We start from the raw sequence: 16688 nt of genomic DNA, 5'->3' as shown, positions 1-16688 counted from the left end.
GGCATACTACTGTAAGGAACAATTTTTCCCTTCTCCCTCATTTTTGTATATTTGTTTATAAATATTTGTATAGTCATATGGATTCTTGTTTTATTCAGTGGGTTATAATCCATTACTGTCTATTTTGATGCTAAATTTTACCAGATTTATTCAGTGGGAGCCCATTCAGAGATAGCTATTGTGTCCCTTAGAATGTGTCATCATTCTTTAATGCACTTCCTTTTTTATCCCAAAAAGATGTTCCAGGCTCATCTTGTAAATTCTCTTCCCCAGCTCTGGAATCAACTATTTCTCCAGGGAGTCCTGGATCTTAATGAGTTTTTAGAAATCAAGATTTGAATACTCGTATGCTTATTGCTACTAAGTGTGTCATTGCTTCTGTATCCTCTCGTCAGACAGAGTTGTGTCATACATGTTGGACACACACATGCGTACACAGACACACATCCAGCTGAATTCGTGTGGCTGTCTCCCATTCCCATCCGACATCACAACATACATTCTCGTCTTCCCCTTTTCCATATTTGGAACTCACTTCCCCAACAATGTAAAATGTGTCTTCCGCTGTCCTCCGTTTATTTTTTCATTTGCTTAAACCTAGAATACACAAAAGGTGACTTCAGAACTTCTAAGCCATGTCATTGCAAAAAGCAAACCTGTTAAATGGAGTTCAGTGTTTGTTTATAGCCCTTCATTCCTGCCTGCCTGCCTGCTTGCCTGCCTGCCTTCCTTCTTCCTTCCCTCCTTTCTTCTTCCCTCCCTCCTTCTTCCCTCTCTCCCTCCCTTATTATTTTTTTTTTTTGACACCAAAGAACACAATGTTAAGTGTATAATTTGGTGAATTTTGGCAGATAGATACACCCTTGTGTCCCACATCCCTGTTAAGACATAGAACAACATGTTCATCATACCAGACAAATACCCTTGGGCCCTTTTCTGGTCAGTCTCCATACCAGCCCCAGCAACAACCACAATTTTTTTTTATCATAAATTAGTTTTGTCTTTTTAGAAGTTCATGTAAATAAATTTACATAGTATATGCTCTTCTGTGCCTCATTTCTTTTGCTCAACATAATTTATATGAGATTCGTCTATGTTTTTGAGTGTATTAGTTCCTTTCTTTTTAGTACTAAGTAATATTTGTGTCATTATGCCACTTGCTAATTTCCTATTCATGGATATTTGGATTGTTTCCACTTTAAGGCTTATGATGGTCTTTTTTATGTCAACTTGGCTAGGCTATAGCCCCGTTACTCAAACACTAATCTAGGTGTTGTAAAAATATCTTATAGATGTAATTAAAATCCATAATCAGTTGACTTTAAATAATGGAGATTGTCCTAGATAATCTGGGTGGGTCAGATTCAGTCAGTTGAAAGGTCTTAGGAGCAGCACTGAGGCTTCCCTGCGAAGAAGAGATTCCTCCTGTGAACAGCAGCCGCAGCCTCTGCCTGAGAGTCTAGCCTGTCCTTAGGACTCGCTACAAAGTCAGCCACAGCGATTGTGTGAGCCAGTTCCTTGCAATAAGTCTCCTAATACGTAACTCCTACTAGTTCTGTTTCTATGGTCGAACCCTGACCGATATAAAACTATTATGAATAAAGCTATTATGAGCATTCTAGTACATAGTTTTTGTGGGCATGCATTTTCAGTTTTTGTTGGATAAATACCTAGGTGTAATTTCTAGGTTAAAGGGTAGATACATGTTTAATTTTATAAGAAATTGTCGAAACGTTTTCTAAAATTATTGTCTGTTGTATGTTCTACCAGCAATATATGAGAGTTTTACTTGTTCTACATCCTTGTCAACGTTCAATGTTGTCATTCTTTTTGATTTTAGCCATTCGGTTGGGTATGTAGTGGTAGCTTATAGTGCTTATAATGTACATTTCTCTGGTGACTAGTGAAATTTACATTTCTCTGGTGACTATTTCATGTAGGCATTAGCCAGTTGTTTACCTGCCTCTGTGAAGTTTATGTTCAAGTCTTTTGCCCATTAAATTGGGTTATTTGTTTTTATTATTGACTTGTAGGAGTCCTTCAAATATTCTGAGCACAAATTTTTGTCAAATTCTTGTTTTCAGAATATTTTTTCCTCCAGTCTTGCCTAAGCATTTTTCTAACAGTATTTTAATATTGATCTAGTTTTTTTAAAAAAAATAAATTTATTGAGGTTACTATTTTCTTTATCCTGTCTAAGAAATCTTTACCTACCCCAATGTCATAAAGCCATTCTCCTGTTTTTTCTTCTTAGAAGTCTTACGGTTTTATGTTTATATTTATCTCAAAATAATTTTCACTCATAATGTGAGGTAGCAGTTAAAGGTTATATATTTTTTTGGTTTTTTGATATGAATATCTACGTATTTCAGCAACATTTGTTGGAAGGACTATTCTTTTCCCAATAGATTGTTTTAGCACTTTTTGTTGAAAAGCCAATTGCCCGGGCAAGTGTGGATTTACCTATTCTATTTCGTTCCGTTGATCTATTGGTTTTTCCTTAGGCCAAGACCAAGTATAGTTGACCCTTGAACAATATGGGTTTGAACTGCACAGGTTCACTTATTTGCAGATTTTTTTCTTTCCAATACCTGTACTGTTTTTGATCCTTGGTTGGAAGTATAAGTATATGGATGGACTACTATATGCATTGATGTACGCCATTTTATATAGGGAACTTGTGCATCTGCAGATTTTGTTATCTGTGGGAGAGGAAGGGTGGTCCTGGAACCCCCCATGGTTACCAAGGAACAACTTAAGTTTTGGGGTGTCAAAAGTTATACACAGATTTTCGACTGTTCAAGGTTCGGCACCCCTAACGATCTGATCCCCTGCATTGTTCAAGGGTCACCTGTAAATGTTGAATCCTCCAATATTGTTCTTTTTTCAAAAATGTTTTGGCTATTCTAGGTTATTTGCATTTCCATGTAAATTTTAGAATTATTTTCTCAATTACTATTTTTAAAAGTCTGCTAGGATTATCAACAAGATTGAGGAAAACTGATATTATAACAGTAATGAGTCTTCTACTCCCTGAACATAGTCTATCATCCCATTTAATTAGATATTCTTTACTTTTTCTTGATGGTGTCTTCTACATCTTTTGTTACATTTTTATGTTGTTGTTTTTTAAGTTTCTTGGGGTGACAATTGTTAATAAAGTTACATAGATTTCAGGTGTACAATTCTGTAATACATCATCTATATATGTTACATTGTGTGTTCACAACCCAGAGTCAGTTCTCTTTCCTTCACCACATATTTGATCCCCTTTACCCTCATCTACCAACCCCTCCCTCCTTACCCTCTGGTAACCACTAAACTATTGTCTGTGTCTACGAGTTTTTGTTTCTTCATTTGTTTGTCTTGTTCTTTTGTTGTTTTCTGTTTTACATACCATATATCAGTGAAATCATGGTTCTCGACTTTTTCTGTCTGACTTATTTCACTCAGCATAATAATCTCAAGATCCATCCATGTTAGTACTATTTCATCTTTTCTTATGGCAAAATAGTATTCCATATTTTATGGGTTTTGATGCTATGATTTTTTTAAAAAGTTTATTTTCCCACTGTATGCTACTAGAATATAGACATAACTTTGATCTTACTGCATTTATTTAATAAGCTTTTCTTTTTTTTCTCTTCCTTTTCTTCTTCCCCCATCCTCTTTTCTTTCTTTGTGATTCCTTAGGATTTGCTACAGAAACAATCATGACATGTGCAAATAATGTCAGTCTTACTTTTTTACACTCTTTATGACATATTTTTTTTCTTGCCTATTGCAGTGGCTAGGACCTTCACTACAGTGTTGAATAGAAGTGATGAGGGTGGTAATCCTTGCCTTGATCGGTTAGAAAAGAGACAACAGGCCCAAAATGGAGTCAGTTGTGCTAAGCCCACATAACCAAACTGAGATTTTTAAAAAAAAGTTTATTGGGGGTTACTGGGGAACAGTGTGTTTTTCCAGGACCCAAAGCTCTAAGTCAAGTTGTTGTTTTCAATCTAGTTGTTGAGGGCTCAGCTCATTGGCCCACATGGGAATCGAACCAGCGACCTGGGTATTATGAGCACTGCTGCACTGTGCTCTAACCAACTGAGCCAATAGGCTGCCCAGCTCCAAGTCAAGCCATTGTATTTCACTCTCGTTGTGGAGGGCACAGCTCACTAGCCCATGTGGGAATCAAACCGGCAACCTGGGTGTTACGAGCACCTCAGTCTAACCAAGTGAGCCAACTGGCCGCCACAAACTGAGATTTAATATGTAACTTATTTACAGTTTCATTCTTCCCCAGGAGTGGAATCTTAAACCAGTCAATCTGGAATTACCTGGTCAGCACTAGTGCAGTAGTCTGCTTGATAGACCTCTGCTATCCCCTAAAAGAAGGTGACCTCACCTGAAACAATCGGCTCTTTGCTTTTATAATTTCCTTGTCGTGTTCCCTTCTGTCTGTAAAAGTGTTTTAATTTTGTACAACTCTTCTGAGCTCCTTTCTGTCTGCCAAGTGGGATGCTGCCAATCCATGAATCGTTGAATAAAGCCAATAATATCCTTAAAATTTGCTCAATTGAATTTTGTTTTTTTAATATATCTTAGGTGGAATATTTTCACCATTGAATATGAAGTTAGTTGTAAGTTTTTAAGTAGTGATCTTTAATAAGATTGAGGAAGTTCTTTTTTATTCTCAGTTTTGCTGAATTTTAATTATGAATGGGGTTTGAATTTTATCTTTCCTGCCACTTTTGATAAGATTATGTGGGGTTCTTTAATCTGTTAATAGATGAATTTCATTAATTGATTCTTCAAATGTTCTACCAAAATAAAAGCATAATTGTTATGTCTTTCTGATGAATTGACCCTTTTATCATTAGGAAATATTCTTCTTTATGTTTCATAATACTCTCTGACTTGGGAGTCAGTTTTATCCAGTATTAATATAGTATGCCCATTGTCTTATGATTAGTATTTTCATGTTTGTGTCCTTTAATTTATAGGTTCCTCCCTTTTTTCCTTTCCTTTTTCTTTTTCCTTCCTTCCTTCCTTCCTCCCTTCCTTCTTTCTTTCCTTCCTTTCTTCTTTCTTTCCTTCCTTCCTTCCTTCCTTCCTTCCTTCCTTCCTTCCTTCCTTCCTTCCTTCTTTCCTTTCTTTCTTTCTTGATGTTGGTCCTGTAGAGTTTTCCAGGGTCTGAATTTTCCTGATTATGTCTTCATGGTGGTATTTAATATGTTCCTCTGTTTATAAATTGATGAAGAGGCCGTTTGTAATCTTCATCACTACATTTATTATGCTTTGCATATAAAAGCTTCAGAGTTAAGTAAACATGTAACAAGTTAACCCAACCCCCAAAATTGAATTAATTTGATTTTGGATAAATAACTGACAGTTCATAATTAGCATGTCATGATTTGATTTTGTATTCTTTTAATTTTTATTAAATATGTTCTCTATTTTTTATAAATTTATATTTTCTGAAACACTGTATATTCCAGAATCATTTTCCCCTGTATATTAAGTCTTTGTCATAAATATTTTCAGTATTGGACCTTTATTATGTGAGTAGTCGTTTGTTAACAAGTAGTAGTTCAGTTGCCTGAAAGAGTCAGTCTGCTTACATTTTATTTACTGGCAAAATTAGGACAATTGTACTAAAAAATTAATCTTAGTTATCAATGGTGTTTTTTTTTGTCTTTTTTTTAATATGTGAGGTATTATCTTGCTCAAGGTATTCAGCTCTTCATTTTACTGTTGTTTTTTTTTCATTCTTGAAAAGTAAAGTGATTATTGAGTTGACCATAGTAATTGGAATAAACTTATTTAGTTAAATAGTAGAACAGTTTTGACACCATCCCTCCTGATATGTTCAGGTACCATGAATTAGAAATCGGATATATGGCAAGCTTGGTACATGTTCTCATTAGGTTAACATTAATTATGCTTTTTCCCCTCCCTTTCATCTCATGCCATAACATTGTGGTCTTACCAAGCCTTTTTGAAGTACGTTGCCTGTTGATAGGCAAATCCTAGATTTAATTTTAATAATACTTTTCTTAGCAGGGAATGCCTTTAAAATTTCTTTTCTCAGCAATACAAACTAAACATACCATCAAATTACTGACATTGAAGACAGGGGACTTTTACAAAACAGTCTTGATGCACTCCTCATAAGAGATGGAAATGAGTATGACAGCATATTTTGTTTTCTATGTTGAATGAGACATTCAGTCACTGTATGATAAACACTGTGGTGGGTTTAGGAGGAATCGTTTCTTTTCTTTATGGGAAATAATAACAAGTCATTAAGACCAGTGTTTGTTTTTTTTCAATTGTTATTGGTTTTCAGTTGACATTTGCCAATAAGGTATTTCCAGAAAGGAAGAATAAGTTTATTTATACTTTTTAAGAAGGTGCAGCTTGTAGGAAAATATTTCTGAAAAATAATATTGGCAGATTATTTGTTTCAGGTACTGAACAGTACAGTGAATACACAGGCTATGCCGAAACGTATCGTTGGGCCCGGAGCCATGAAGATGGGAGTGAAAGGTGAGTACGTTTCTGACTTTAGTATCGCATGACCAAAGCTAAGGAATGTGACCTGTACATCCTGCCTCCCATTACTCTTATTTAACTTTCTTTTAAAATTCAGTGTTACAGGTTCATTAGTAATTAAAATAGTATTACCATCTCTTTATACCAAAGAGAAGAACAGAGAAATAAAAGCCAAAAGCCTAAGTCAAGAACAAGAAGGACAGAGCTCTCAGCAGTTCTTTACCTCTTTGCTGCCAAGCTAAGTAGTTAATGGAGGTTAACTTCCAAGGCCAAACTAATTTAGTATAGATTCTAATTATAGCTTAAAGCCTTTAAACAGCATGTTTCGTTATCCTTAATTTTTCTGGGAGATTAGGTAGGTGGGGAAAACCTATGTTCAGACAATTTGCCTAATGCCATGAAACAGTTGACAGCAGAACTTACAGTGAACTTTGCTGCTGCTATTTTTTATTTATATGTTTACATGTTAACATCCTTGCTTCCCCCACCAAGTTGGTTTATCAGAGGTAACTTTTTTCAGAAATAATGCCTGAAAGCGTGTGTGTATGTACATGTGTGTGCGTGTGTGTGCACGTGCGCATGTGTGTTAATGAAAAAGCCATCGTGGCAGAAAGAATCAGCTATTGCCTATGTAACCATGCAGACTTTGTAATAGCTCAAGTCCAGCCCCTGGTCTCTTTCCCTTTGTTTTGGTTGAAATATGTAGTTGTAGCAATTATCTGTGTAGATGTTTAACTCCTGAGAATTACTTATAGACTAACATGAAGGTTTTTATTGCTGTTCTTCAGTGTGGAAAGTTGCTTGGCATATCAATATATGCAAGTTGGTAAGAGATGAAATACTTGGAATTTCATGTTTCCAAAATCATGTCACCCAGTCCTTCCTCTTTCCACAGGCAATGGTGTTATTGTCTGCTCTGCTGTCTTTGGCTTTTTAAAAACAATTTCACACATTCAGAATTGAGCACAGTAGGTAGAATGTTGTACTGAGTCATTACAGTTTTTGTAACACTTGACTTGGGATTATCTCTTGGACAATATATGGTAATGTCATGTCCTCAGTGACCTAGAGCAGGTCTTTCAAAACAAAGGAGGAATGAGCTCTTGTCGAAATACAAATGCCATGTCTTTAGTATTAGACGAAAACAAAGAACTAAGTGCCTCTTTTTTTTTGCCCCCAAATCCTTTAATCCCTGAGACTCATTATAAATAATGTACCCGTTTACAATACATCATGTTTGTTGTCTCTCCTGATTTTTCATTTTGCTGTTTAATGCCCGGCAGTCCACAATGCGTATGCCTTGAAATCTAGAATAAAATGGTGTTTTCTGCCTTCCTTTTCTGCTGAGACCCTTAGCCATGGGTTTGTTTGTTTCTTCATTAGTTCTTAATTTTTTAACCCTGCCAAAGTCTCAGAAGCCTGATGTGGGAGGCTCTCGCTGTGTGAGGACCATTCACCCCTCCCCCACCTTCGTGTCCCCTCTTCCTGCCATAGGGACGACTGGCAGCGGCGCTGCACTGAGATTGTCGCCATCGATGCCCTTCACTTCAGACGCTACCTCGACCAGTTTGTGCCTGAGAAAATCAGACGTGAGCTTAACAAGGCCAGTAACCTTATTTCTTATTTCATCTGGCCGCTGTCATCTATTTACTGTCATTTTATTAACGCTGAAATTAATGCTTTCTGGTAATTCTTGTAGTGTCAGTATGTCTGCCCACAGCTCTCCTGATTTAATGGGTCTGTCAGCTTGTACAAGATGTACTTTCCATTTCGTAATTGTTTGATTACTGATGCCAGATAGACTGTTGCTTGACATGAAGCCCACACATGCATTTATCTCATCAAGTACTTTTAGCTGCTTTGGAACATTGTCAGTGTAAAACCACATAGAACTCAACAAACCCTGAACATTCTGAACATTCTTTTAGACCTACCCAGTGACGTTTCCTCTATAAGGTATGCTGTCAGGGTGAAAAGAGATAAACCATAAAAGTCAAGTTATATTGTTCTGTTATTTGTAAGAATCATGTGTGAATTGTACATCGATTTGGTAATTTAATATATTGTGATGGAATCTATGACTTTCTGTGACAGTTAATGCTGTCTACTATTATCACTTTCTTTTCTAATTGTATTACAGAAATATTAAAAAGAGCCATTTCTATTGTTCAAATTTTCACTAGTGTTAACCATAATAAATAAACTCTATTACACAATAGAGTGCTGATGCTATTCTCTAGATTTAGGGTCTTACCAAGACAGTTGGTATTTTCTTTAGTTCCTCAGAGTACTCTCACAGTCAAGAAGACTGACCCAATTCTGAAAACCATTGTTTAACTCCCACAAGTAGAATTTAGTTATGAAATTATTAAGATGATGAGGTTTGTGGTTTTGCATAGGTATATGTGTTCCAATCCCTACACATGAACTTGATAATGACAGCAGACTGGGTGTACCACTGCAGGGAGACTGGGCTGCATGTGGCATCTGCTCCCGCATCTCCCCATCTTCTCCCTGAGTCTCTCCGGAGGAACTGTCTCTGTGAGGCTCCTCTTCTCTCAGCCGAACCACTTTGCCTGTCTATTATTAGGAAAAGAAACAACCAGATAAAACAGAAAGGCTTTTTTTACACTTACAACTTAGTAGATATTATGAATATGATTACATTTATTATCGTATATCCTAATCTACTTGAGAAGCTTATTGTTGGACATGTTCTTATAAATAATTTATTATTTTAATGTTTAGCATTCTCAAAGGAATCTCACAAAAAGTGTGAAAAGTAAATGCATTGTTTTCCAAAGTTGAACTTATTAACAGATCTCATTTATCTTTTTAAAAAAGTAATTCCGCTATCCAGAAAGACTGTTCTTTGGTATATCAATAGTTAAATTTCTCTCTTTCACCTGACTCTGAAAGTCAGACATTTGCCTGAAGAATATCTTTTATTATATTAGATTGGTCTAAAAGTAATTGTGGTTTAAAAGGTTAAAAACAATTACAAAAGCCACAATTACTTTTGCACCAACCTAATATTAGGTAGTTTTAAATGTGAGCCTGCTTTCACTGTTCCAAACTCTTGCCTTGTAGCAGTTGTCTCCAAGCACATGTTTTTATCATATAGTTTATCAAGTAGAATAAGATTTATCTTTAAATTTTCATTAGATATTATGTATTAAACGTACATGTGAATTTTTCACATGATGATTGATACCAGAAGACATTTATACAAGCAGTAGGTAGTTTGGATGGAAATATATGAAAAGGAAATGTGTTTAAGCATAATTATATTTTAGCACAGGTTTAAAGGTTCCCTTTTTTATGGATAAAGTCCGTATTCCCATAGAAACTTTCTAGATCATTCTAGAAACGTGCTAGATCATTCACTTTTAGAAATTATCAACAAATAGGGTCTTTTTAAAAGATAACCCTGGGCATATATAAGTCTTTTCTTTTTTAATTCCCCAGGACCAGTTGATGTTCTCTTCATTTACTTGTGTAACACCAACTTCAGTTTACCGGTCCTCAAAGACACCAGAAATTTTAAAAATGTGAAGCTTTGATGTATGTGAATAGGTTGTTAGTTGTGTTACCAACACTGAAAAACATTTTTTTGTAGAATGTAGAGTCATTATGAGATACACTTTATACAAAAAGAATGAGTCTTTAAAATAACCTTCAGAAGAAGTTTAATTTCATTCAGGTTGGTTCAGTGCCTGGCACACTGCCTTACTGATGGGAACTTTTAAAAAATATTTGCTAAATGAGTTAGTCAATGATTAATTAAATTTCTTCCATGTTACCAGTACAGTTTTTTAAGATAAACTTTTTAGATATAAATACATCTCAGATCACTCAAAATGTTACAAATTTGTGGATATTTCCTAAATAGTCTTTAAAGGCTAAATAAAGCCCAGTAAATCCAGTGTCAATTCAAGTGTGAAACAAATGAAACTATATGAAGCAGACGGATTGCCTTATAATGAATAGTAATGCAGTTCTCTGTCTTCAACCTGCCATTATTTATGTCAGTATGCAATCAAGTCCAATTTATATGTCACAAAAGATTCAGTCAAATGCATGTAGAAACTTTAAAAAATTATTCAAGTAACAATAGTAAGAGTAATCGCTAACATTGATTGCTTACTATATGCTAGGCACTCTACTTAGCCCTTAAAATTGGGTGTCTGATTTAATCCTAACCACCCAAGGAGGTGTAGACAGTGATTCTAATCTCTGATTTAGAGACAGTGAACTGAGAGCCTCAGGAAGCTGACTAAAACTAACTTGCCCCAGGTCACACAGATAGGCAGTGAGGAAGCTAGGACTTGAACCCAGGTTCCCTTCCTTCAAATTACTTTTTTAATATCTAGCTCCTCCCACCTAGAGATTACTGTCATTGTATCTGTCTTTCCGGACTTTTTACCTATTTCAGTCTTATGTCATGAAGGTTATTCCCGCATTTGGTGGACACATGATCTTCTCTAAGCACATATGCCCAGTTTACCTCTCAGTCATTCTCCTGTACTGTGAGCAAGCTGCCAGTTAATGCTTTTGTCAGTACCCTTTTCTGTTTGATACACTTTTTCAAGGAAAATTGAGAATCCCCCTCACCCAGCCTATTTAGTAAATTCCCACGAGACAAGGAAATACCACAGGTATATTTCCTTGGTATTTCACAGGTGCCCGTTGACACATTGGGTAACACTGAGAAAGCACCTGGTTCAGGCCTGGCACGTGGGAAGGCATTTGATAAATGTATGTTATTTTATTCACTATATTTGAAAACATTTGCTCTTTTAGCATAGAATTAGTTTTCTAATTCTATCATTGAGAAAAGAAGAAAGCAGTAAATGATTTTGTTAAATATATTGATGACTTACTTAGAAAACTAATCCAAATAACTTTGGGCCTTCTAAATTAAAGCATTCCATCATTTATTATTTACACTTACCTATTAAAATAGAGTTGTGAATTTTAGTACAAGCAACAGAGTTTTCCATAAACAGCACCACTTGGAGAGAATATTAAATGTTTTACACTGTGTTTTGTCAATTTAGGTTTAAAGCAGAAGTCCATTATTAAATCACTTTAGACATGACTTGCACAATTCTACTTTTTTTTCTTTTTTTAAGAGAGCAAGGTTATTAAGAAACAAGGTTTATTGAAGGTAGGCCACGAGGATGCCCACGGCAGTGCCAATTCTACTGTGTTTTTCATGCCAGAGAGAAAATAGAAAGGAATAGAAAACTTCCATTTTTCTAAATGAAGCAACAGAGCATCAGACCAGTTTTCACCATCAGAATTCAGTGTGGATCTTTGAACTCTGCAGGCCTCTCTGCTGCTTTTAGGCGTAATAATGGATAATAATGGAAATAACCAGATAATAATGGAAAGGGCAATCCCAAAAAGTGCCTTATTACCTCTGGAAACAAGTCTGCTCCATCCAGGCTCCACCTCTTCTATTGGCCCCATGTGTCACCTGCAAGTAGAGTTGGTTTTTAAAAAGAAGAATTAGTCTTCTTTTGTCTAACTGATACTGTGAAGCAATGTTTTATCCTGTGAGAAATCAACTGGGTAACATTCTAGAAGAGAATTACCTTGTGATTGAAAAGACTTATGACTCCAGCTTGCAAAAGTGGCAAATAGCTCAGCAAGGGAAGAAAGAAATCATCTGTGAAAAGTTGTATTGAGCCATGATAGACTCGTTCCAGTAAGATTAAGTAATGAATATATTTCGAGGAGGCTTCTGGATCAGACATTTAACAGTAAAGAGACCACCCCACCAGGAAATAACCACCATTACCTTTTTTTAAATTGATTTGTTTATTGACTTTTTTTTTTGTTTTTTTTACCCATCTCCAAATTTGGAAGGGGATTGTTATTAAACCAAAGCTTGCTTGGTTAATAAAACTTATCAATACTTGCTGCTGATATTTCTAAGAAGTTTAACATCTAATCATTTATGATCTTAAAGTATGTGTCACTTTACTTTTCAGGAATATTAGTTCAAAATGTATCATTTTTAGTGAGTTTTCCCTTAAGTCTCTCAATATATAGAATCAGAATAACCAAAGAGATATCTAATCTAGTGTTCAATTTCACACGAGGAAACTAAGGTCTGCATAAGTCCTTCATTTTAAATTGCGTTTTTAAAAAGCAAAATCAATTTACTAATGTTAGTTATTTTAAAGACAAAAAAGTCATCCATAATCCTACTTTTCAAATAGTTGTTTTTGTTTATGTAAGTATTCTCACATGAATATTCAGTTTCATATAAATGTGTTCAAAAGTTACCTATAATTTTGTATTTTACCTATTAATCATATATTGTAAATATTTTTCATACTTTTTAATAATCTTAATAATATGTTTAATGGCCATAAAATTGGTTGTATCGATATACTGTGACTTAACTACTGTTTTTGAACAATTAGGTGGTCCCAATTTTTTCTCTATTATACATAGTATAGTAATAAACGTCTTTGTACAATTGCTATTTAATCAAATAACAAAAGAAATTCGCAAAATTGTTATAACTGAGTCTAAGGATAATTTTAAGACTTCTAATTCATATTTTATTCTTTCAAAAGATTACTTTTTAATTATTTATTTTTAAGTATAGTTGGTATACAATATTATATATAACGCATGTCCTTGCGTGGATGTTTGTGACTGTTCCCCTGAGGACCATCTGTTTCCTGGAACCAGTTCTGGGCCTGTAGGTTTTTACTACTGTTTTCTTAGTTTCCTTCCTGCATCTGTCCTCACCACTTCCTGGTTAGGCTCTAGTTTTTAACTCTAGATACCAATATTTTCCTCCTGCCTTTTGCTTCTCTTTTGAAACCTTCAGGACTCCAAAATTACCTTTATCCTCCCTCTCTTCTTCCCTTCCCATCAAAACTAATTCTGAGGTATGACTGTTCATTGGTATCTTCTACTTTACTGTGTTGAGGTATGAGTGTTTCCTTTTTTCCTTTTAAAGTTGTTTATTAGTAACAATAAGTAGCTTTTGCACTGGTGAATGTCATGTCAGGATGTGACTGAAGTTCAAGCTGGTTTTCTTTGACTCTTACTGCTCTGCTTAATCTCCTCAAGTGCTCTGGTTCCCGGTGGGGGAAGTAAAGTATTTGTTGCCAGTGTGCAGCTCTTGAGAACTCCTAGTACCTTTTCCTGTGAAGTAACAACTTGGCAGCTCTTTTCAGGTCTCTTTTGTTCTTACTAAAGTAGCTCAATTACTCCTGTAAAAGGAGGGGATTTCCTGAGTAGTGGCCCTGCCCTCGTCTCTATCATTTGAGGGGTCCCTCTCCTTACTGGAGAAGGGAGAAGCTTGGGTTTTCCTTCTAAAGGGAATTCAGAGGAGCTTGCTGTTTCTCTCCTGTTTCTGACCTTGGAAATGCTTGGTTTTAATAGAATAAAAGAATTTTGTATTTAATCGTTATAAACAGTTATTCTTACATCTAAGTACCATGTGATTTATCATTTCATTTCTATCTGATTAACTTTTTAAAGTTTTATTTTATTTGATAAAAACACCAAATGCAGGTTAATTTCAGTCTTACAGTTTGTTTTAGTTGTGACCATTTTTATAAGATAGATTTTTTTTTAGTAAAATTGGTTAATTACATTAGATTTTGCTTATAATAATCTTAAATATTTCAAATTTTCTGTAGTTAGGCTTTAGTTTCACTAAGCTATTTTTGTTCATTAAAAAAAAGTTAGCCCAGCTATGTAGAGACAGCAGTGAGGAAGAGACTAAAACCATTCTGACAGTACAAAACAGAAATGACACAAACTAGGAAGCTACGGAATCTTTCTCTTCATGTAGGCATGTTAGGAGAATTTGACAGGAAACCAAGTGGCAGAGTTATGTCTCTTCTGACAGTGAGTTTGTTCTCCCTCTTGTTGGCACAAAGGCAGAGAGAGAGACTTTGTCTTTCAAGAACTTGCTCAAAAAATTGAGGTCTTTGATATTTTTTACCTGAAAGAGATTTTCAGAAGCTCCGTGCATCTGATTATACAGGTAATTTGTGAGTTCTCGTGTAAGCTCGGTACCACGTCATTGAATAATGGTCTGGTAGCGACTTATTAATATCTGTCAGGATTTACAGCCTAGGAGGGGGTGGAAAAAATAGCCTTGTTAATCCACCCAGACAGTGTGTAAAGTAAATTTTTATACCTTTGTGCAAACTTCAGAGAGCAATTTACTGTATTTCTTTGTATGATTTCATAGAGCATCTTTCTTTATCCTTGGTTTTTCTCTGGGAACATTTGTCACAGATTATTCTTTTTATTTTATTGACTGTTATGCATAAGCTATATTTTCGAGAAATATTTGAGAGAACCCAGGGGAGATTGCTTTGCGATTGTATTCAACCTCGTAATACAGTCTGATAGTTTCAGAAAACTAAGAACCCTTAGGAGACAGAAAGACCAACGAGGCTGACAGCAAAGAAATGGAAACCAGAAACTCTGGGACCTTAACCTTAAACTGCAGTCTTCTTATATACAAAGTGAACTGTTCATGTAATTAATACTTAGCCAGCATCCTTGGGATATATTGTTCCTTTCTCAGGTTATGGCAAATTTTAAAATATTCTAGTTTCAAACAGAGTTGTGAAACTAGAGATCTTGGAGCTGGAAGAGATCCTAAGGTTATTTTGTAACCAGTGTGGGAATCCCTTTTCTATACAGTTGCTTACTCATTGTTAAGCATTTTAGTGGCAGGAAGCACATTTAAAAATCTAGTCACAGTTATTAATCTAGTCCCAATAATTCAGAGAGAGAGAGTGCTGAGGAAGCATAATAATTATAACCCCTTACTTTAATGAAAACATGGTGATCAGGAATCTTCTAATGAAAGTGTCTGAAGTGTCTTTCCTCCCTTTATTGGTGGTTTGTAATTGTGATACTATCCGTTCTTGAAATATCTCTGATATTTCCATTTATATGTCTTTGAGTTGGAAAAAGAAACCGAGATCTGTATTGGTTTAAGGGCTTGGATTTGCCCAGCATCAAAGCAAATAAATATTAGAATTGATCATTTCTTACTCTCTTCCTTGTATAATCCTCCAATTTTCTGTTTTTCCCTCTACTTTGGCCCCTAAGAATCAGTCAAAAAGACTGTTAGTGTCTAGTTATTCATGTGCTTTGATATTTCTTTCCTCCTGAAGGCTTACTGTGGATTTCTCCGTCCTGGAGTTTCTTCAGAGAATCTTTCTGCAGTGGCCACGGGAAACTGGGGCTGCGGTGCCTTTGGGGGTGATGCCAGATTAAAAGGTGAGTGGATAAGCTGTTACAAGGATACTAGCATTCTGACTCAGGAGAAAAGGTAGTGCTTCATACTGGGTTGCTAATGTTCTTTCATCTTAAGAGACCACAGTATCTCAGAGAAGAGGAAAAGAATATTTAACAGCATCCTCTTTTGTCTTACGGTGTTTAAAGGAATTTTTATTTTTATTTACTGTTTCCCTTCAGAGGTCACTTATTTCTCTGATCTACCAGACAACTAAATTTCTCTTTAGTTGACTAGAAGAGTCCAAATGGCTATGAAGTTTCAAACCAAAGCACCTGCTCAAGCATGTTGCTTCACAGAAGTCATTTTGTGGACAGAGCTATTTCACAGACTCACTCATTCATTCACCAAATTTATGGGGCATTTTCTCTGCCTCCTGCACTGTGGTTGGCTCTGGGAATACAAAGGGGAATAAGATGTGGTCCCTGCTTTGGAATCCACAGTCCAGAATATCAGAGAGAGGCATAGAGCAATGCAGCACACAGCAATGCGTGCTTTCATAGAGGTACACCGTGTGTGGCAGTACATCTTGGGGAGCTGCATGGATGACACAGATAAGGAGGCATTGGGGTACCCGAGGATCAACATTTCTGGCATTTTATTGTGTATGGTATAAAAACATCACAAAACCTGCTCAACAAAGCTGTTGGCTGTTTATTAGATGATGACATTTGCTCTTTTCTCAAAATTATGTTATAGAAAATAGTGTTATAGCATTTCTGAGGATGGTTACTGCTGTCTGCCAGCCCAATTCGTCTGACGGCAGCTGTGTGTGCTGCAGTGCAGTCCTGACACCGACTACCTAGAGGTAGTGCAGGCCTCACAGCTTAAAGGCAGAGTCCTCCAC

The 16688-nt window shown here is 35.8% G+C and overlaps 1 protein-coding gene across 4 annotated transcripts in view; it reads left to right on the top strand.

Annotated features, from left to right (window-relative positions):
* The window catches only part of PARG (poly(ADP-ribose) glycohydrolase), a 141461-nt gene that overhangs the window by 107916 nt on the left and 16857 nt on the right, over positions 1-16688 (top strand). For all 4 annotated transcript variants that reach the window (XM_033130973.1, XM_033130976.1, XM_033130974.1 and 1 more), the window contains 3 exons: positions 6462-6540; positions 8041-8149; positions 15720-15825. In XM_033130973.1, coding sequence (XP_032986864.1) covers positions 6462-6540; positions 8041-8149; positions 15720-15825 — 294 coding nt within the window. The remainder of the gene's footprint in view (positions 1-6461; positions 6541-8040; positions 8150-15719; positions 15826-16688) is intronic.

This window comes from Rhinolophus ferrumequinum, chromosome 16 (genome assembly GCF_004115265.2).
Source record: "Rhinolophus ferrumequinum isolate MPI-CBG mRhiFer1 chromosome 16, mRhiFer1_v1.p, whole genome shotgun sequence".
NCBI lineage: Eukaryota > Metazoa > Chordata > Mammalia > Chiroptera > Rhinolophidae > Rhinolophus > Rhinolophus ferrumequinum.
This window is presented reverse-complemented; position numbering and strand designations above follow the sequence as displayed.